Raw genomic sequence first — 22,732 nt, 5'->3', positions numbered from 1 at the left:
GGTAAAGACTTTTGTAATTTTGTCAGCCACAGAAGTCTGGTGGATAGTTGGCGTGGTATCTTTATTTAAGAAAAGCAGCAGGGCTAAGCCAGATGCCTGCAGGCTTGTGAGCCTTGCATCAACAATGGAAAAGATAATGGAAGGGATTCTGAGGGGCAGTATTTATTTGCATTTGATGATTTGGAATAACTAGTAATAGTCAGCATGGCTTTTCGTGCAGGAAATCCTGTCTCACAAATTTTTTTTTTTTTTTTTTTTTGAAGAGATGATAAAGGCAGGGCTGTAGGTCTTGTCTACATGGACTTCGACACTGATGATGTCCAGTGAGAACTACTAGCCAACTGGATACAAAATTGGCTGGTGATAGGAGGCAAAGGGTGATAATTGATGGTTATTTTTCAGATTAGGCCTTTGATCGGTAGTGTGCTGCAGGGATTGGTGATTTGTTTGTCATGTCATGATTAGTAAATCTGCAGGTGACAACCAACATTGATGGTATTCTGGACAGTGAAGATGGTTGTCTTAGGTTATAACAGAATATTGATCAACTGGGAAAGTGACCAAAGGTTTGGAATTTGACTTATTTTGGGAAGTTAAATCAGGGCAGGGCATACACAATGAATGGCACATTATTGGGGAGTGTTGTTGAACATTGACTTGGGTGTACAAGTACATGGTTCCCTGAATGTGGCAAAATAGATAGAATAGTGAAGAAGGCGTATAGCATACACGTCTTCATCAGCCAAGGCTTTGGGTACAAGTTTTCAGATTTCCATGTTACAGTTGTACAAAATGTTGCTTAATCTACACTTGTATGTTTGCACGCAGTCTGTCTTTACTAAGGGAAATGTACTGTATGATTAAGAGTAGGTGCAGAAAAGTTTCTCAAGCATGTTGTTCAGAGTTCGGAGTTCAATTCTGGCATGACCTGCAAAGAGTCTGTACGTCCTTGCCGTGGAATGCATGGGCTTTCTTCGAGTCCTCCAGTTTCCTCCCACAGTCAAAAGATGTACTGGTTTAGTAGATTAATCGGTCATTGTAAATTGCTTCATGATTAGGCTAGGGTTAAATCGACTGTTGCTGGGTGGCGGAAGTCAAAGGGCCTGAAGGGCCTATTCTATGCTGTATCTCAATAAATATACAAAGAATAAATGATAGATACTTCATTGATTCCAAAGGAAATTAACATGTCACAGTAGCATTGCAAGTGCATAGATATACAAATATTAGAAGAGAAGTAAGAAAGAAAAAAAAAAAGCCACCTCAAACAATCTTACAGGAGGGGTCATCACTTCCCAGGCTATAAGTTGACTCATTGTAGAGCCTAATGACCAAGGGTAAGAATGACATCGTATAGTGCTCTTTGGAGCAGTGCAGTTGTCTTAGTCTATTACTAAAAGTACTCCTCTATTCAGCCAAGGTGGCATGCAGAGGGTAAAAAGCATTGTCTAGAATTGTCTGGCTTTTCCGTGGGGTCCTTTGTTCTTCCACAGCCTCCAGTGTGTTCAGTTTGACTCTGCTAATAGAGCCCAGCCTTTCTAATCAGTTTATTGAGCCTGTTGGTATCACCCATGTTGATGCCATTGCCACAACACACCACCATATAGAAGATTGTACTGGTGACAACAGACTGGTAGAACATGTGAAGGAGAGAGCTGCATACTCCAAAGGACCTCAGTCCCCTCAGAAAGTGCAAGCGACTCTGGCCCTTGTACACAGGCTTTGTGTTGGTACTCTACGACTCTGGCCCTTGTACACAGGCTTTGTGTTGGTACTCTACGACTCTGGCCCTTGTACACGGGCTTTGTGTTGGTACTCTACGACTCTGGCCCTTGTGCACAGGCTTTGTGTTGGTACTGTACGACTCTGGCCCTTGTACACGGGCTTTGTGTTGGTACTGTACAACTCTGGCCCTTGTACACGGGCTTTGTGTTGGTACTCTACTCATTCTGCTGCCTGGATTGGGGGGCTTGAGTTACATGAGAGACTAGATAGACTGGCTCTGTTTTTCTTAGATAAAAAGAGCCTAAGAGATGACATGATGGAAGTGTATAAAATATCAGAGACATTAGGGTGATTGCCAGAACCTGTTTCCTATGGTAAGAGGTTTCCAAAACAAGAGAGTATAGGTGTAACATGAAATGAGAAAGTTCAAAGAGAATTTGAACAGTAAATTTTTCACACAGTAGAATTTCTGACAGAGCTGACAGAATTCGGTGGAGGAGGCAGGGACAGTAACAATAATGAAGTCTCAGCTTGAATGAGAAGGACATAGCTAGGAAGTTAATGTAGGCAAGTGGGATTGGTATAGCTAGGCATGACGGCTGGCACAGACACCCTAGGCACAAAGACCTGTATCTCTGCTGTGCAAATCTCTGACACCACTGCCACAATCATAAAAATGTCATCTGTGACTCGTCTGGCTGATAACTGTTATACAAGAAACTATGCATGTGCATGGTACACACGCAGATTGAGGGAATTAATTTAAATTTATAGAAAAGATGGGAATTCTAAGTTTCATTTGGAATTTTTGCCTGAATGATTTTTATTTTAAACATACTACTGTTCCTATAATTTATTAATGTCCTTTTTAGTTATTGAAGCTTTTACTGTGAAATTTACCCTGAGTGGGCTATGCTGAAATTCGAGTGCCAGGTGGCGATGCGTCTCTGCCAAAGAAGGTGTAAGCACTCTTACCCTCTGCTAGCCTGCAAGTCACCCTTGGGCAAGGTGTAGCACCTGCTTAGAACCCCCACCCCCACCCCCAATCACTGATCAGCGTCATATGAAGCTATGGGAGCAGGTGGTGGATGGTCGAATGAGCCGCTGGGGCATATCACAAGTCCTGGTTGTGCGACCACTGACACCAGCCGGATAATCTCTGAACAGTATTGATAATGGCTGGGGTCACCTATCTTGTAAAGACACTGCTCAGAAGAAGGCAATGGCAAACAACTTCTGCAGAAAAATTTGTTAAGAACAATCATTACCAAAGATCATGATCTCCTCATCATACAACACAGCATATTATGATGAAACTCTAAATGCTTAAAACACTGACATGCTGAATTCAAATAGTTAAGATGGCTGTCTCCACTTTAACCGAGGTGATGCAATCCTGGTTTGTGTTACACTATGCATTTTGTGTGCTGCTGTGTATTTAGTGATGTATACTTACGTACATTGATAATAAAATTTGCTTTGAACTTTGAAATCAGTTTCCATTCCATAATAATACCTCCACATGGTGGCATCACTTTATGACAAACTTTACTGATATTGTAACAGAGGGAGAAACAATTGTAGATACTTTTGGCACTATGATAACATTGAGCAGTAGTGTAGCAATTTTGTTTCTAGTGATACAAAGAATGCCTTACTTTTGGATATCCCTACATATGAGCTCACACAATATTATTAAAGATGAATGTCTGACATATCTATGTGCAATAATTCCTACAAAATGCAGAACTGGGTTTTGCTTGTGCTCTAATCTTCGTGCTATTTCCTTGTTACTTCTAAATAGCTTGTTCTTCCAGTGTTCCTCTTGGGATAGTCATTTAATTTGGGTGTAGAGGATAACGAGATTGAGATCTAAAATTATTACACCTTCCTTCAAGTGTGCTGTTTTCCTGAGTAGATTCTCAGAAACACTAGATCTGCCTCATCCATTGTTGTATTGGAAGTAAAGGCTGCCAGTGTTCACGAGCTTTAGTACTTGAGCTATAACATTTCTTTTTTTTGTGGGCTATTGTTAGATTTAACCCATGAGCAAAGAGGTCATTGTGAAATGTGTGCAATCTGATTTCATGGGGATTGATTATGCTGGTGAGGGAGGGTAGGGGGACAGGAGTGGTCATGGTTAAAGGAAACAAATTGTTATGAATTGTGAAGAAGTGAAAATTAATTCAATTCATTGTGTTTTATAATTTAAAATTACATTTTCTTTAATGGCTTCTTAGATAAGCAAGTAGCAAAAACTGAATGAAATAATAGCCACACGCAAAGTTGTTTTGATCAGTTCCCAGATGAATTTGGGCATTCCCGAAGTAAGTTCATATTAATTGAAACTGATGGGGAAGTCTCCCAATACCAAAATAAAATAACTACTTATACTGTTGTGTAAGTGTCATTAACGTATTTCAAATACTATACTATAATCCTGATCAGATAGAAAGATTAACACAAGATGAAAATTGACTATTACTAAACAACGTTATCTGAAGTAAGACGGATGCAACTCTTACCACATACAGTGGGGGCAATAGCTCTTCAATTTTCACTTTAAATTATGTTGTCACTTGAAAAAAACAGTTGTAATACATCAGGGAAATTTATGATCAACTTGAGTCTAACTTTGTTTGGACCACACTAGAGTCTTGCATACTGTTGCGGTCACCACTTGGAAAAGCTTCAGTGAATGACCAGAGACGATTTGCAATGATAATATCTGAAATGCAGAAGCGCAAATTAGAGAAACATGATGAGCAGACAAGTAGGTGAAGAATAAAGTATTTTGGATCCGGGTTGCCTCACCAGGTTCGTTTTGGCAGGACTAATATTCACCAATGTTGCTAATACACCAGCTTTACTTGCAAGCCTCTATTTTGCAAATTAAATTAGATAGAATATCTGAATAAACAAGCAAACCATAATTGTATCATAAGTTAAACTTCCTGAATTTTGTAGTTGTGCAAAGATAAGAGAACAGGTGAATATGGGACTGAAATTGTGAAATTTGAATGCACATGGTGTACAAACAGAGTAAATGAGCTTTTATAGCATATTTTGAAATTGGCAATATGACATTGTGGGCTTCAGTCATTGCTGAAAGATCAGATCTGGGAATTAAGCATCCAAGTCTACACATCCGATCAAAATGACAGCCAGGTGGACAGCGAGGGTGTGGTGGGTCTGTTGGTTTAAAAAAAAGAAATCAAATCCTTAGCAAGAAGTAGCACAGGATTGGAAGATTATAGATTTCTTTTAGGTAGGTTAAGAAACTGCAAGGGTGAAAACTCTCCCTGAATGTAAGGTACAAATTATAACAGGAAAGGCAATGTTGTGGTGATCATGGGGACTTCAGTATCTAAGACGACTAGGGAAATTAGATTGGCACTAGATCCTAAGGGAGGTATTTATTTGCAGAATGCCTATGGGATGCCTTTTTAGAGCAGCTTGTGATCGAGCCCACTAAGGAAAAGGCAATCCTGGATTTGGTGTTATACAATAATCATATTTGATTAGGGAGCTTAAGGTGTAAAGGAATGCCGAGGAAGCTAAAATCAGGTGTATCAGTATTACAGAGGAAGAGAAGCAAGAGTGTATGTTGGACTGTTGGAAAAATAATAATGGGGAAACAAAGAGTGGCAGACGAACTGAATTAGTATTTTGTATCAATCTTTACTGTAGCAGACCAGCCAGAAAATCAGGAGATTTGGAGCAGAAGTGAGTGTAGTCACTACTAATAAGGAGAAAGTGCTTGGGAAGCAAAGGTCTCAAGGGAGACTATACCCTTGTGTTTTGAAAGAGATATCTGAAAAGATTGTGGAGGCACCAGAGTCAGAAATGGTTCAGAAGGACTGGGAAATTGTTAATGTCAATCGACTCTTTCAGAAGATAGGGGGGCAAAAGATTATAGGCCAATTAATCTGACTTCAGTGATTGGTAAGATTTGTCAGTCCATTATTAGGATGAAGTTTCAGGATACTTGGAAACATATTTGGAAGATCTAATAGGCCAAAGTCAGCATGATTTCCTTAAATTTAAACAAAGTTTCAGGTCATTTCTTTGGCAGTTTGAACAGGGCACGACTGCACAAGCGTGTGAAGGTCAGCCTGTGAGAACAGCGGGTGAGTTAAAAAAGCGAGCAGATTAATGGAACGAGCGACGGTGTAGTGGGAGACAGAGTAGGAAGGCTTTGGCTCGAGAGGCTGAGGACGAGCTTGCTGCTAGTGAGGTAAGGCCATGTAAGCTCCTTTAATTAATCTAATTAACTTAGAAGTAGGTAATGGAGGCAGCAGTTAGGGCAGTCGAGTGCTCCATTTGCAGTATGCGGGAAGTCAGGGCGAGCACAATTTTCCCTGATGACTACACCTGTGAAAGGCGCATCCAGCTGCAGCTCCTGACAAACTGAGTTAGGGAGCTGGAGCTGGAGCTGGATGAACTTCGGATCATTTGTGAGGCAGAGGCAGAAATAGACAGGAGTTTCAGGGAGATAATTGTCCCTAAAAGTCAGGAGACAGGGAGAAAGCAACACTCACAACACGCTGGAGGAACTCAGGAGATCGGGCAGCATCCGTGGATACGATGAGTCGACGTTTCGGGCCGGAACCCTTCGTCAGGACTGAAGAGGGAAGGGACAGAGGCCCTATAAAGAAGGTGGGGGAGGGTGGGAAGGAGAAGGCTGGTAGGTTCAGTTGAAAAACCAGTAATTTGAAAGACAAAGGGGTGGTGGAGGGGAAACGGGAGGTGTTAGGCAGGAAAGGTGAAGAAGGAATAGGGGAAAACACAATGGATGGTAGAAAGAGGGGGAACTATGAGGGAGGTGATAGGCAGCTGGGGGAGGAGGCAGAGTGAAATAGGGATAGAGGAAGAGAGGGGGAGGGAATTACCGGAAGTTGGAGAATTCTATGTTCATACCAAAGGACTGAAGACCACCTAGACGGTATATGAGGTGTTGCTCCTCCAACCTGAGTTTAGCCTCATCATGGCGGTAGAGGAGGCCATGTATGGACATATCTGAATGGGAATGGGAAGCAGAGTTGAAGTGGGTGGCTACCGGGAGATCCTGTCTATTGTGGCGGACGGAGTGAGGTGCTCAACGAAGCGGTCCCCCAATCTGCGTCGGGTTTCACCGATGTAGAGGAGGCCGCACCAAGAGCACCGAATGCAATAGATGACCCCAACAGACTCACAAGTGAAGTGTTGCCTCACCTGGAAGGACTGTTTGGGGCCCTGAATGGTGGCAAGAGAGGAGGTGTAGGGACAAGTGTAGCACTTGCGCTTACAGGGATAAGTGCCGGGTGGGAGATTGGTAGGGAGGGACATGTGGATAAGGGAGTGGCGGAGGGACCAATCCCTCCGGAAAGCGGAGAGGGGTGGAGAGGGAAAGATGTGCTTAGTGGTGGGGTCCTGTTGAAGGTGGTGGAAGTTGCGGAGGATGATGTACTGGATCCGGAGGCTGGTGGGGTGGTAGGTGAGGACAAGGGGAACCCTTCCCTGTTGTGGCGGGAGGATGGGGTGAGGGCCGAAGTGCAGGAAATGGAGGAGATGCGAGTGAGGGTGTCATTGATGATGGTAGAAGGGAAACCACAATCCTTAAAGAAAGAGGACATTTGAGATGTCCTGGAACGGAAAACCTCATCCTGGGAGCAGATGTGGTGGAGATGGAGGAACTGGGAATAGGGAATGGCATTTTTGCATGTGGCGGGGTGGGAAGAAGTATAGTCTATAGTGTGTATATGTGTATGTGTGTGTGTGTGTGTGTATGTATGTGTGTATATATATATATATATGTATATACTGATAGTGATACTGACAGTTTGGATACTGATGGTGGGGACGACCTACCAGGGACAAGTTGCAGTGGTCGAGTCTCTGGCATGGAGACTGGACCCTCAGCTCAGAAGGGAAGGAGGGAAAAGAGGAGAGCAGTAGTGATAGGGGATTCGATAGTTAAGGGGATAGATAAGAGGTTCTGTGGGAGAGATCGAGAATCCTGGATGGTCTGTTGCCTCTCTGGTGACAAGGTCTGCAATATCTCGGATCGAATTCTCTGTATTCTCAAGAGGGAGTGTGAGCAGCCAGATATCGTGATCCATGTAGGGACCAATGACGTGGATAGGAAGGAGGAGGTCCTGCAAAGAGAGTTTAGGGAGTTAGGTGCAAAGTTGAAGGACAGGACCTCCAGAGTTGCAATCTCAGGATTGCTACCTGTGCCACATGCTAGTGAGGCTAGAAGTAGGAAGATAATGCAGCTAAATACGTGGCTAAGGAGTTGGTGCAGGAGGGAGGGCTTCATGTCTCTGGACAATTGGGTCTTGTTCCAGGGAAGGTGGAACCTGTTCCAATGAGGCCGGTTGCACCTGAACTGGAGGGGAGCTAATATCCTTCCGGGAAGGTTTGCTTGTGCTGCTCTGGGGAGTTTAAACTAGATTTGCAGGGGGAGGGGAACCAGTGTTAGAGCAGATAGTAAGGTGGAGGAGGATAAAGGTCATGCAAGAACTGCAAGTATAGTACATGGAGTAAAGCCAGATTTAACATATAAAGAGGCTTTGAGGAAAGAGAAGCAGAGTAAAGGGTGTAAAAATAGTAAGGTAGAAGGGCTAAAGTGCATGTACTTCAATGCAAGAAGCATCAGGAACAAAGGTGATGAACTGAGTGCTTGGATACATACATGCAATTATGATGTAGTGGCCATTACAGAGACTTGGCTGGCACCAGGGTAGGAATGGATTCTCAATATTCCTGGATTTCAGTGCTGTAAAAGGGATAGAGAGGGGGGAAAAGGGGAGGAGGGGTGGCATTACTGGTCAGGGATACTATTACAGCTACAGAAAGGGTGGGGAATGTAGCAGGATCCTCTTCTGAGTCAGCATGGGTGGAAATCAGGAACAGGAAGGGAGCAGTTACTCTATTGGGAGTATTCTGCAGGCCCCCTGATAGCAGCAGAGATAGAGGAGCAGATTAGGAGGCAGGTTCTGGAAAAATGCTAAAATAACAGGGTTGTTATCATGGGTGACTTCAACTTCCCTAATAGTGATTGGCACCTGATTAGTTCCAATGGTTTAGACGGGGCAGAGTTTGTTAAGTGTGTCCAGGACAGATTTCTGTCACAGTATGTTGACAGACCAACTGGGGGAATGCCATACTAGATCCAGTATTAGGTAATGAACCGGGTCAGGTCACAGATCTCTCAGTGGGTGAGCATCTGGGGGACAGTGACCACCACTCCCTGGCCTTTAGCATTATCATGGAAAAGGATAGAAGCAGAGAGGACAGGAAAATTTTTAATTGGGGAAGGGCAAATTATGAGGGGTATAAGGTTAGAACTTGCAGGTGTGAATTGGGATGATGTTTTTGCAGGGAAATGTACTATGGACATGTGGTCGATGTTTAGGGATCTCTTGCAGGATGTTAGGGATAAATTTGTCCTGGTGAGGAAGATAAAGGATGGTAGGGTGAAGGAGCCAAGGGTGACAAGTGAGGTGGAAAATCTAGTCAGGTGGAAGAAGGCAGCATACATGAGGTTTAGGAAGCAAAGATCAGATGGGTCTATTGAGGAATATAGGGTAGCAAGAAAGGAGCTTAAGAAGGGACTGGGGAGAGCAAGAAGGGGGCATGAGAAGGCCTTGGTGAGTAGGGTAAAAGAAAACCCCAAGACATTCTTCAGTTATGTGAAGAACAAAAGGATGATAGGAGTGAAGGTAGGACTGATTAGAGATTAAAGGTGGGAAGATGTGCCTGGAGGCTATGGAAGTGAACGAAGTCCTCAATGAATACTTCTTTTTGGTATTCACCAATGAGAGGGAACTTGATGGTGAGGACAATATGAGTGAGGTTGATGTCCTGGAGCATGTTGATATTAAGGGAGAGGAGGTGTTGGAGTTGTTAAAGTCCATTAGGACGGATAAGTCCCCGGGGCCTGACGGTATATTCCTCAGGCTGCTCCACGAGGCGAGAGAAGATATTGCTGAGCCTCTGGCTAGGATCTTTATGTCCTTGTTATCCATGGGAATGGTACTGGAGGATTGGAGGGAGGCAAATGATGTCCCTTTGTTCAAAAAAGGTAGTGGGGTTAGTCCGGGTAATCATAGACCAGTGAGCCTTACGTCTGTGGTGGGAAAGCTATTGGAAAAGATTGTTAGAGATAGCATCTATAGGCATTTAGAGAATCATGGTCTGATCAGGGACAGTCAGCATGGCTTTGTGAAGGGCAGATGTTGTGTAACAAGCCTGATAGAGTTCTTTTAGGAGGTGACCAGGTAGTGCAGTGGATGTGATCTACATGGATTTTAGTAAGGCATTTGACAAGGTTTCACACGGTTGGCTTATTCAGAAAGTCAGAAGGCATGGGATGCAGGGAAGTTTGGCCAGGTGGATTCAGGATTGGCTTGCCTGCAGAAGGCAGAAGGTCGTGGTGGAAGGAGTACATTCGGATTGGAGAGTTGTGACTAGTGGGGTCCCACAAGGATCTGTTCTGGGACCTCTACTTTTCGTGATTTTTATTAATGACCTGGATGTGGGGGTAGAAGGGTAGGTTGGCAAGTTTGCAGATGACACAAAGGTTGGTGGTGTTGTAGATAGTGTAGAAGATTGTCGAAGATTGCAGAGAGACATTGATAGGATGCAGAAGTGGGCTGAGAAGTAGCAGATGGAGTTCAACCCGGAGAAGTGTCAGGTGGTACACTTTGGAAGGACAAACTCCCAAGGCAGGGTACAAAGTAAATGGCAGGATACTTGGTAGTGTGAAGGAGCAGAGGGATCTGGGGGTACATGTCCACAGATACCTGAAAGTTGCCTCACAGGTGGATAGGGTAGTTAAGGCTTATGGGGTGTTAGCTTTCATAAGTCGAGGGGTAGAGTTTAAGAGTCGCGATGTAATGATGCAGCTCTATAGAACTCTGGTTAGGCCACACCTGGAGTACTGTGTCCAGTTCTGGTCACCTCACTAAAGGAAGGATGTGGAAGCATTGATAAGGGTACAGAGGAGATTTACCAGGATGCTGTCTGGTTTAGAGAGTATGCATTATGATCAGAGATGAAGTGACCGAGGGCTTTACTCTTTGGAGACATGATAGAGGTATGCAAGATAATAAGAGGAATAGATAGAGTGGATAGCCAGTGCCTCTTCCCCAGGGCACCACTGCTCAATACAAGAGGACATGGCTTTAAGGTAAAGGGTGGGAAGTTCAAGGGCGATATTGGAGGAATGTTTTTTACTCAGAGAGTGGTTGGTGCGTGGAATGCACTGCCTGAGTCAGTGATGGAGGCAGATACACTAGTGAAATTTAAGAGACTACTTGACAGGTATATGGAGGAATTTCAGGCGGGGGGTTATATGGGAGGCAGGGTTTAAGGGTGGACACAACGTTGTGGGCCGAAGGACCTGTACTGTGCTTTGCTATTGTATGTTCTTTGTTCTCTGTGTTCTATAAATCTGTTTAAACAAGGCATGACCAATCTGTTGGAATTCTTTGAGGAGGAAACCAGCAGAACAGACAAAGGAGAGTCAGAGGATGCTGTTTGCATGGATTTCAGAAGACCTTTGACAAGGTGCTGCACATGATGCTGCTAAACAAGATAGGAGCCAGTGGGATTGCAGGAGAAGTACTATCATGGATAGAAGATTTTGCTGGCAAAGAGGACCTCTTCTGGTTGGCTGCCGCTAACCAGTGGTGTTCTGCAAGTATCGGTTTTGCACCGCTACTTTTCATGTTATGTATGATCTGGATTATGGAATTGACAGCTTAGTGGCCATGCTGCGTTCACCACTCTGCCTACTTGTATGGCCAATTTCCACAAACTGCACTCTCAGGTCCTTCTGTTCCACAATGCTCGTCTGTCTGTTATCATTCATAGACCCTGGTTTGACTGTCCAAAATTTAAGTTGCAAGACATAATGAATACTGAATCAAAGTTCAAAGTAAATTTATTATCAACTACATTTATGCCCCTATGTCCCTATACAACCCTGAGATTCACATTGGTTTGTGGGTTTATTCAGTAAGGCCATATTGGAATAATAACCATAATAGAATCAATGAAAGACCTTGCCAGGTTTGGCTTTCAACTCGTGTGCAAATAAATAGCTTGCTATATTTGCTAAAACACAAAGATAGGTTGGAAAATTTTTAAGAGAACATAAGGTGGCTACAAGGAAGAAAAATAAAGGATAAAGTATACTGGTCAAAGATCTATCAAATGTATAACAAGCAAAATGTGCTTGGTTTTTGTTGGTAGGGAAGTTTAAAAACAAGGTATTATTTAAGAGATTTCAAGGTTGTGGATGTCCAACTACAGTATTTATTGAAAGGCAAGTTTGCTTGTACAACAACTAATTAGGAAAGCTAACAAAATTTTGTTTCTTATTGGTATTAAATAGAAAAATACATATGGGAGTTTTGCTTCAGATACATTGGGTACTGGTGTCAAGTTGTGTGTACGATTTTGATTTCCTTTCCTGAGGAAGGATGTTAATCCATTGGAAGCAGTCCACAGAAAGTTTACTGCAGCACTTGGTTGCCTTATGAGAAAGACTAAGGGAGAAAGGAGATATTGTGAAACAGGATGCTGTGAGGAATTTTGACAAGGAGTCTTGGATGTGTGAAGAATATTTTTAATTTAGGAGAAACTGTAACCAAGGATCACTGTTTAAAAAAAAATAACATCTTGCTGATTAAAGGTGGGCTGAAATTATTTCTCAATCGATCACAAGTTGTTGGAGTTCCATTTTTAATGAGTAGGTTCACTGAGTAGGTTTTTTGGATACTTAAGGCAGGGGTAGATAAATTCTTGAAAAGCAAGAGAATGAAAAGTTATTTGGGGCAGGTGGAATGTGGAACTGAAGCTACATTTGGAGCAACCATGATCTATTGAATTATTTGAAATACTCAACCATCATTAAGGATTCTCAATACCTGGAACATGCCCTCTTCTCATTTCTATCAGGGAGGAGGTAAAGGAGCCTGAAGACCCACACTCAACATTTTAGGAACAGCCTTTTCCCCTCTGCCATGAGATTTCTAAGCAATTTATGACCTCACTGTTCCTTATTTGCACTGTTTAATTATATATTGTATCTTATGGGTTTTTTTTGTCTTGTTCTACACTGCCCCAAAACAACAAATTTTACAATGTTTCACAAGAAATAACACTATTTCTGACTCTGAATGGTATGAGATTGCTTGTTGATATGGATTTGACAAATAGTTTATAGCTTTTAAAAGATTAGATTGTCAACTGTGCTATCATAGCACTGAATCAAAACCAAGGTACACTATCTCCTCTGAAAGCTTCATGTGTCCTACCCTGCCATCCCTCTGCTGGCTAACTGAATAGATGATAATTGAGTTGTAACCAGTAAATTTTGTAAATCAACTATTTCTCACCATATTTGTAGAGTAGTGGATTTAATTTTGGTCTATGTTTTTTAAGAACTCCTGTGAGAGTGCATATAGATGATGACATCAACCCGTTACCTATTCATTCCCTGCTTCCCCTCTTCAGAACTCGCTCCCCCCTCCCGCCACCGCAACATCCAGTCACTTGAATGCTATGGTCTGGAATTTCTTCACAATAAATTTGTCTTCAATTCTCCATTTACCACAGGGATTAAAATTAAAATGAAAAACAACAAGAATCCGGCAATGGCGAGGTAACTTGGGTTGACAGGGTAGTGTAGCGGCTAGTGCCGGCAATTGGGGTTCAATTTCTGCCACTGTCTGTAAGGAGTTTGCATGTTCTTGTGACTGCATGGTGTTCATCAAGGTGCTTCAGTTTCCTCCCACATTCCAAAGACACACGGGTTAGTAGGTTGTGGGCATGTTATGTTGGTGCCAGAAGCATAGCGACACTTGCCGGCTACCCCAAGCACGTCCTCAGACTGTTGGTCATTGACATGAACAATGTATTTCACTGTATATTTTAATTAAAGCTAATCTTTAATCCACTTAAGATGCCCCTCAAAGCTTACCTCTTGCTAATAAATGTCAGGCAGCTCTTCCATTTAATAAAGTAAATCAATATCCAATGCTAGATGAAACATCTATTGGGTGCTTCAGGACGTTTTAAATGAATGAAAATATTGTTTAAATGCAGCTAGTATTACTAGTAACTGGTAAACCTTGTTAGGCATGTCAGGTATGCTTGAGCAGGATAAGGATTCGCAGATTCTCTCTGGTCTATGAAAATTAAGTTAAAAATTATACTGTAATGTGGTAAAGATTAATGAACAAAATTATTATTTTCTATAATGTTTTACTTTAAATGCAAACTGTAGATTTTTTTTTCTGTGCCACATTGAAAATGCATTGAAGAGTGGTTTAAATACATTCGTATTCTTCATGGAGCATGGTGACCGGTGGTGTTCCACAGAGATCTGTTCTGGGACCCCTCTTCTTTGTGATTTTTATAAATGACCTGGATGAGGAAGTAGAAGGGTGGATTAGTGAGTTTGCTGGTGACACAAAAGTTGGGGGTGTTGTGGATAGTCTGCAGGTTTGTCTGTGGTTACAGTGAGGCATCGATAGAATGCAGAACTGTGCTGAGAAGTGGCAGATGGAGTTCAACCCAGGGAAGTGTGAAATGGTTCATTTCAGTAGTTCAAACTTGAAGGCAGAATATAATATTAATAGTAAGACTCTTGGCAGTGTGGAAGATCAGAGAGATCTTGGGGTCCATGTCCATAGGACATTCAAAACTGCTGCATAAGTTGACAGTGTTGTTAAGAAGGCGTAAGGCCTTCATCAATCATGGGATTGAGTTCAAGAGCAGTGAGGTAATGTTAAAGCTATATAAAGAACTAAGACCCCACTTGGAGTACTGTCTTCAGTTCTGGTCACCTCACTACAGGAAGGATGTGGATACTATAGAGAGAGTACAGAGGAGATTTACAAGGATGTTGCCTGGATTGGAGAGCATGCCTTATGAGAATAGGTTGAGTGAACTTGGCCTTTTCTCCTTGGAACAACGGAGGATGGGAGGTGACCTAATAGAGGTGTATAAGATGATGAGAGGCATCGATCATGTGGGTAGCCAGAGGCTTTTTCTCAGGGCTGAAGTAGCTAACACAAGGGGGTATAGTTTTAAGGTGCTTGGAGGTAGGTACAAAGGGGATGTTAGAGGTAAAGTTTTCACACAGAGCGGTGGGTGCAGGGAATGCACTACCAGCAACGGTGTTAGAGGCAGATATAATAGGGTCCTTTAAGGGACATGGAGCTTAGAGAAATAGAGGGCTATGTGTTAGGGAAATTCTAGGCAGTTTCTACAGTAGGCTACATAGTCGGCACAACATTGTGGGCTGAAGGGCCTGTAATGTGCTGTAGATTTCTGTGTTCCAAAGAAAGAACATAAAATTTGTTACTCATTAAGATGAGAGAAGGAATGTGAAATGGAGTGAATACGTTTGTAGAACTGTGGAAGTTATTTCTGGAAAATTCATGAATATTTACAACCCAAGACTACAGAATAAACTGCAAGTAGTTGATATGATGCTAAAGGCTACAGAATTAGTCAATTTGGTTGATATAAAATGTCATCCTTTTCACATAATCTGGAATTCTGAAATACAATTTAAGTTCCACAACTTTGAAAGGAATTATGTACTGAATCATTAGCAGAGCTATCATCATATCTTCTACTATTATGTTTTGAGTATGTATACCTTACTGCAGATCAATAAGGGAGTTAAGATTAGTGATTGTGGAAATAATCTTGTGAAAATAGTGATAAGATTTTTCTGTAGAGCTGGATGGTGTTTATCAATCAATTTCTGATCTGGAGAAAATGTCTGTAGTCAATAGTAACTTGTAGGAAGTTTATATGAAACTGGACTTCAAAATGCTGTGACATTTTAAAAGAATTCCATCTGTTTTGACATGTTGATTTTTTTTCAAACCTTTATGTAGATCTGACTGGTTCTATGGACTCCCCAGATGTAAAAGTTAATGTGGATAATGACTATACAACAGATTCTTCAGCAACTGCATTTCTCAGGAAAAGGGGATATGGATGGCTTCTAGAAGTGGAGGAAGAAGATTCTGCTGACACAAAACCACTCTTGTATGTCTCTCTTTGAATTTTGAGTTGTGCATGTTGAATATAATTATATTTTAAGAGGTGAATACTTCAAGCAGAAATTAAGATGGTAACCGAATGGGAACCTCTTCACTGGATAAGATGTTTACTATAAAGTTTTTAAGAGTAGAATCATGTTAATATAGAAACATAGAAAATAGGTGCAGGAGTAGGCCATTCGGCCCTTCGAGCCTGCACTGCCATTTATTATGATCATGGCTGATCATCCAACTCAGAACCCCTTCCCAGCCTTCCCTCCATACCCCCTGACCCCCGTAGCCACAAGGGTGTCTGAATGTCTGAATGCTGGATGTCTGAAATGAAACAAAATATATGAAACATTTGGAATTACTCGAATTGAACAAGTGGCTGTGAAATCAAACAGAATTGTAATGGGGTAAGAATTTAAAATAGGATTTGTTACAATTCTACAGGGTGCTGGTGAGGTCGCATCTAGTACTGTAAACATTTTTAGTTCCCTACAAAAAAAAATTATAGTAACATTGGAGGAAGTGCAAAGGAAACACACCAAGCGAATGTCTAGGTTGAGAGAATTGTCCTACGAAGAGTTTTAAATGATTTGGCTGTTTACTCCTTGAATTTTAGGCAAATGAGGAGTTCAAAAGTTCAAAGTAAATATATTATCGAAGTACATATATGTCACAATATACTACTTTGAGAGTTATTAGGATTCGCTCAGAATAAGGAGGGACCTTATCTAAACGTATGATCCTAAGGTGGCTGATAGGACATATTTTAGGATGTTTTACTTTATTGGGAGAGATGCTAATAAGGGAACATAAATGCAAGATAAAATATTGATCACTTAAAATTGAGGTAGAGGAATTTCTTCTTGCAGAAGGTGGCAAATCTCTGGAATTTTCTGTCCTGGGAGGAGATGAAAGTTGGATCATTTTAAGTATTTATAGAGTGGAGATCGAAATTATTTGACAGTCAAGAAATAGAGGGGTATGGAAAATGGCATGGATGAGGAGTTGAGGCCAGCATAAATCAGCCAGGATTAAACTAAATTGCTTACATTTTCTTGTGTTCTTAAAAACACTCAGATAATAGTCAGATAATTTCAAGAACTATTAATAAACTAAAAATTGAGTGTAATTCCCATCCCACAGTGTTATAGATACAGTAGATCAGCAGTCCCCAACCACCGGGCCGCAAAGCATATGCTACCGGGCCGTGAGGAAACGATATGAGTCAGCTGCACCTTTCCTCATTCCCTGTCACACACTGTTGAACTTGAACACAGGGTTGCCAACTGTCCCGTATTTGCCGGGACATCCCTTATATTGGGTTAAATTAGTTTGTCCCGATTTCCCCTGCTAAGGTAGAGCGTTCCTATGAAACCTTTCGTGCCGAAATGGCATGAAGCGAAGAAGCAATTACCATTAATTTGTATGGGAAAAATTTTTGAGCGTTCCCAGACCTAAAAAATAACCTAACAAATCATACCAAATAACACATAACACCAAAAATAAATAACACTAACATATAGTAAAAGCAGGAATGATATGATAAATACACAGCCCATATAAAGTAGAAATAATGTATGTACAGTATAGTTGGGAAGATGAAGGCAAAACCAATTTGTGGGGAAAAAATTGGCACGTACACGTATGCACAGATCACATGCGCACACAGGTGCCCGCGCAAGGCTTCATGGTCATGGTAGTCTTTCCTGAGGTAAAGTGTCCCGGGATTTGACTGCTACTTTTGTCCCTTATTTGGGAGTGAGAAAGTTGGCAACCCTAACTGTAAAAGACATGTTGAGGTGAGTTTAACCCTACTTGAACACACCCCCCCAGTCAACCAGTCCGCAAGAATATTGTCAATATTAAACCGGTCCGCGGTGCAAAAAAGGTTGGGGACCCCTGCAGTAGAGTAACAGGCTCTTCTGGCTCAATGAGTTGCACCAGCCAAGAACACCCATGAGATTGATTAACCCTACTAATGCATACCTCTTTAGGATCTGGGAAAAAACGAGCACCAGGAGGAAACCACAAGGTCACATGAAGAACGTACAGTCTCCTTACAGGCAGTGGTGGGAATTGAACCCTAGTCGTTGGTGCTGTAAAGCATTGTACTAACTGCTATGCTGCTGTGCTACCTTCAATGTTAGTGTTGAATTTTTTAAGCAGGCTGTTAAATGGAAAGGAAATCCTAAAGAATGTGTTCATAAAAGCTAAGTCTTTTCCCCGATCCCTTTAATGTAACAATGTTACTGAGTGACAACTATTTATCTAAATAACAAGGCGTTTATAGGGCATGTGGCTTTCTGCTCAAATGTTTCTCCATCAAAGCACCTTTGTGGTCATCATTAGCGATTTATACCTCTATATCAGACAAACAAAAGTGGGGGCGAGGGGAGGGGGGAGGGTTGATGCTGCTTGTGTGTGGGAGGGGGCTTTGGGGTTTTTAAATTTTTTCTGTCTTTCATCCTTCGGGGTTTTCTTCTGTTTCGAAGCTGTCTGTCAAGAGTAAGAATTTCAGGTTGGATATTGTAAAAGTTCTCTGATATTAAATGGAACCACTGAAACAGGATTGAAGATGGAATCAACACAAAGGATGGTTATGTCAAAAAGTCGTGTGTGATTATTGGATTTTCAACATAGACTTAGCATCCCCAGTGATGCAAGAAAGCAAAGCAGCGATTTGATCAGGTGTTATGCTGCTTCTTGAGTCTTTGCTAGTTTTCTGGTCCAGATGGATTCTGGCTAAATTCAATTCAAAAGTTTCAAAGGTACATTTAATGTCAGAGGAAGATGTACAATAGTGGTCGCCAACCTTTTTAAGCCCAAGATTCCCTACCTCGGCTGTAGTGAAAGGCAAGATCTACATACTAAATGGTTTAGAGAAAAAACAACTCAGATTGTACTTCCAACTTGAGGCCATTTATTTGGGCTAATTGTGTTTGAATTACATAAGATGCTTTTGTCAAACTTGCAAATTAATTCAACCAAGAAAACACTGTAACTAGCATATCAAACAGGCCACAGCTGTCTTTCTTTAAGAATATTACAGTACTTCATACCTTTTGTAGTAACTTCTACTTTGAAAAAGGACCACTTGACAACTTCATGTCCAAAGGAATAACTTTATCTGGGATGGCAAAACCAATGCAGCGGAGGGGCTTATACACACATGCACAGAAAAGACCGGAAATAAAACATCGCAACCCCGGAAACAGCCTCTGTTTACAAACAGCTTTCCGTACCGGGAGTATTGCTATATTAACATTATCCTAATTGATGTTAACTTATCTTTATAATGCTCACATTACAGCACATCTCCCCCTTTAAATTCCAACCTGAAACTTAATACTAGTGTCTCGGTAACAGCTTACCAATACAAAACACTGGAAAAACGTGGCAGATTCAACATTCAGTCTAACAAAGGAAACTGTCCATTTGAATATCCAGTCTGTCAGGAGGTTTGCGAGGGCACTGTGCTGCAACGGTTTGTTGACTTGCTGCCTGAGGTAAAGAAATGAGGCCACGAGGAACTGTCAGATGATGCGTGACTACTGGATTTTGGGTTTCTGACAGACCTAAAGGCTAAATTAAACGCACTTAACAGCGAGCTCATGGGAAAAGACCAACACCTGCCCCACATGATAAGTGCAGTAAATGCGTTTAAGGCCAAGCTCGGTGTTTGGATTTCAAATTTAAAGAACGGGAGGCTGACACACTTTCCCAACTTGGAGAAACTGTTATAGGCCATCAAGGAAAAAAATGCTTTTGGCCCTGAGCAGTATTGTGCTTACCTAGACAAACTGGCAATGGAGTTCGATCGGCATTTTGGGGAGTCGTGAAAGATATTGCTGCATTTATTTCAAACCCATTTCTGCCGATCGATATAGAACAGATAGCCATCAAATTTCGGCAAGTAATTGGTATGCCAAGTGATATTGAAATGGAAATAATTGATTTGCAAAATGACATCGAGCTTAAAGCAAGATCAAAGGACGGTGACTTTTGGGGGCTTGTCAGGGAGTCTTTCCTCATCTCACCACACGTGCACTAAAAGTTAGTGCCTACTTCGGGTCAACTTATCTGTGTGAAATTGCATTTTCACAGAAGAAAATTATTAAATCTAAGTACAGGAGCTGTCTTACTGACAGACTGTCTCAGACTGGCTGTCTGTAGTTAGGAGCCAAATTTCAGGGAACTAGGAGAAAGTATTCAGCCCCAGTCATCACACTGAGTGCAACAGTCAATTTTTATTCATTTATTTTTCGTGTTGAAATAAAATTAAATAATAAAACTTAGAATTAAAAGTGTTATAATGTGAGCATTATAAAGATAATACCAATTAGGATAATGGTAATATAGCAATATTCCCGCTACAGAAAGCTGTTTGTAAACAGAGGCTGTTTCCGGGGTTGTGGGGTTTTACTTCCGGTCTTTTCTGCGCATGTGTGTATAAGCCTCTCTGCTGCATTGGTTTTGCCGTCCCAGATAAAGTTGTTCCTTTGGACATGAAGTTGTCGAGTGGTCCGTTTCCAAAGTAGAAGTTACTATATATGACTCACATATGCGCTGCAGGGGTAAAATTTGCTTTTCATCAAAAGGTTTGTCAGGCATAATGTATTTGTGTATTTATTTTTCTTTTTTTTTTGGGATCTATTGGGAAAGTCTCAAAGATCGACTGACCGGTTGGCAACCACTAGTATACAATATACACCCTGAAATGCTTTTTCTTCGCAACCATCCACGAAAACGGAGTACCCCCAAAGAATGAATGACAGTTAAATGTTAGAACCCCAAAGTCCCTCCCAGCTCCCCCCTCCCGTGTGTAAGCGGCAGCAAGCAACAATTCCCCCCTCCCCCCACCAGCAAAAAAAAGCATCGGCACTCAGGTGTGAGCAAAGTAACAGCAAAGACGCCGATTTAGCCCCAGTGACTACTTGTTCACCTGGTATGTGACAAACCACAGGCTCTCTCTTTCCCTTATAAGGGAGAAAGAGGTGTCTCCGTTTCACAGCGAGAGGGGAGACATAACAAGCAACTCACTGGTTTACGATGTTAAAAGTCCATTGCGTCACTTTTTTCTGAGCTCTGTGCCCAAAGATCTCTGCTCTCTGGGCACACAGCCAGAGATCTTCTGAGAGGCACTGCCCTCCGATTTCTCTTCTCCCCCCCCCCCCCCACCTTCGTCTCCAGAGCCATAAGTCGCAGTCCTCTAGAGGTTCATGTGTGATCACTAATGGTCCATAAAATGATGCCTTGCCAGCTATGCCCAGACTCAAAGATGAATAAGAAGGCTTTCAAGTTAAGAGGCAGTCTGCTGAGTAGCAAAAAGATCATGACAAATGTCATAAGAAAATATCAGAGAAAGCACCTGCTCTGATTCGCCCTCCAAGATAAAAACAAGCAACAGGACAAAGTACATCACAAATTAAAGCACATTCCATAATGTGTTCAGAAGAGAGATAGGGCAATGTTTGCCATTAACTACTCTGTGAGAACTCTTATCTCTCCATAGATGCTGCCTGACATGTTGAATATTTCCAACATTTTTCATTATTTTTTCAGATAATCTCCACAACAATCCTTAACAATGTTAATATGCTTCCCCTCTTCTGATTATCCATTGAACAAGCCTAAGAATCGCACTGAATAGACGTTTATAACTAAATACAAGCAAATCTTAAAACTTGAGATTTCAGCAGCACACTGTGCCCTTAAAATGCAGACCCATGTTTTGTACACATTGAAGTTGCTGAACTATTATACAATTTACGTATGCTGGATTGCCAGAGCCTTCAGTCTAGTATTGGGTAGTAGGAAACTCGAAAATTTTCAATTAAAGACCACTACTTATGTATATGACACATGGCAAATTACTATGTTTACTTGATCAGTAAAACTTTGATCTGCACAATTTTCAGGTCCATTCCACTACTAATCAAGTATGACTAATACTTGATTACTGGATTTACAACAAAAAGTATGGAGTATTGAGCAAGTAATATAACTTCTGTAGTGAGAGAAATAGTTATTACTTGAGAGTTTTTTGAAATCAGAACTAGCGGAAAAAAGAAGTAAAACCTTAAAACAAAAGAGAGGCAACAAAAGGGTGTCTGTGATGGAATTGAGGACAGGAAAGATTACATGCTGAAAGGTCTGAAATTAAATGGAAAAAGCCATTTCAGAAATAACACAGTAGGTCTGGAGAAGATGTGAATTGAAGACAAAATTATCTGCAAAAAAAAAATAATTAAAACTGGGAATGTGAGATGCAAAGGCTGAATTTGCTAGTTATCTGAAATTTAGAAAATGCTAAATCATGTGACTATTTGAAGATGAGTTGTTCTTCAAGCATTTATTGACTCCCCTGGAAAAGTATTGGAGGCAGGTCAGAATGGCAACTGCAAGTGGAAGACAACCAATTAGAATCATACTTAAGACTGAAAAAAGGTGTCCTGCAAAACAGGTACTCAACCATCATTGGAAACCACATGGTGAAGAAGTACAGAATGTTAAATTGCAAGAAATAAACAGATTGGATTTGCAGAGTATGATGTCTGAACAGTAAGAGGAAGGCAGCAAATGGGGATTTGCTGTCACCTGTTTGCAGCTCGCTCATTGTGCTTCACCCGGTGGAGGGGGAGGGGGGGTCGGCACAGTGTCCAGAACGGAGTCGGAGCTGCCCTCCTAGGATTTCGCTCAGCAGAAGACAAGCTCTGTTGTGGCCGACTGCAGATTTTTTTAGCTGCACTCAGTGGACTCGGGTCTGAAGCTACAGGGTCGCTTGCTTTTCAGCCGCTGAAGGAGAGGCATACAAGCCATCGCTCTCTACTGGGGGCAACATAGCACATTTGTGGTGACGTAAGATTTTAAATGGACTGAAGCACCTGGACTATATACATATATATTTGTCTGATGGAGTTTTTGCTAATATTCTATGTGTT

At 41.7% G+C, this 22,732-nt stretch overlaps 1 protein-coding gene across 1 annotated transcript in view; it reads left to right on the top strand.

Annotated features, from left to right (window-relative positions):
* The window catches only part of yipf4 (Yip1 domain family, member 4), a 48,823-nt gene that overhangs the window by 18,802 nt on the left and 7,289 nt on the right, over nt 1-22,732 (top strand). The window contains exon 2 of the mRNA XM_072264880.1: nt 15,633-15,786. Coding sequence (XP_072120981.1) covers nt 15,633-15,786 — 154 coding nt within the window. The remainder of the gene's footprint in view (nt 1-15,632; nt 15,787-22,732) is intronic.

The sequence above is a fragment of the Mobula birostris genome, chromosome 8 (genome assembly GCF_030028105.1).
Source record: "Mobula birostris isolate sMobBir1 chromosome 8, sMobBir1.hap1, whole genome shotgun sequence".
Taxonomy (NCBI): domain Eukaryota; kingdom Metazoa; phylum Chordata; class Chondrichthyes; order Myliobatiformes; family Myliobatidae; genus Mobula; species Mobula birostris.
This window is presented reverse-complemented; position numbering and strand designations above follow the sequence as displayed.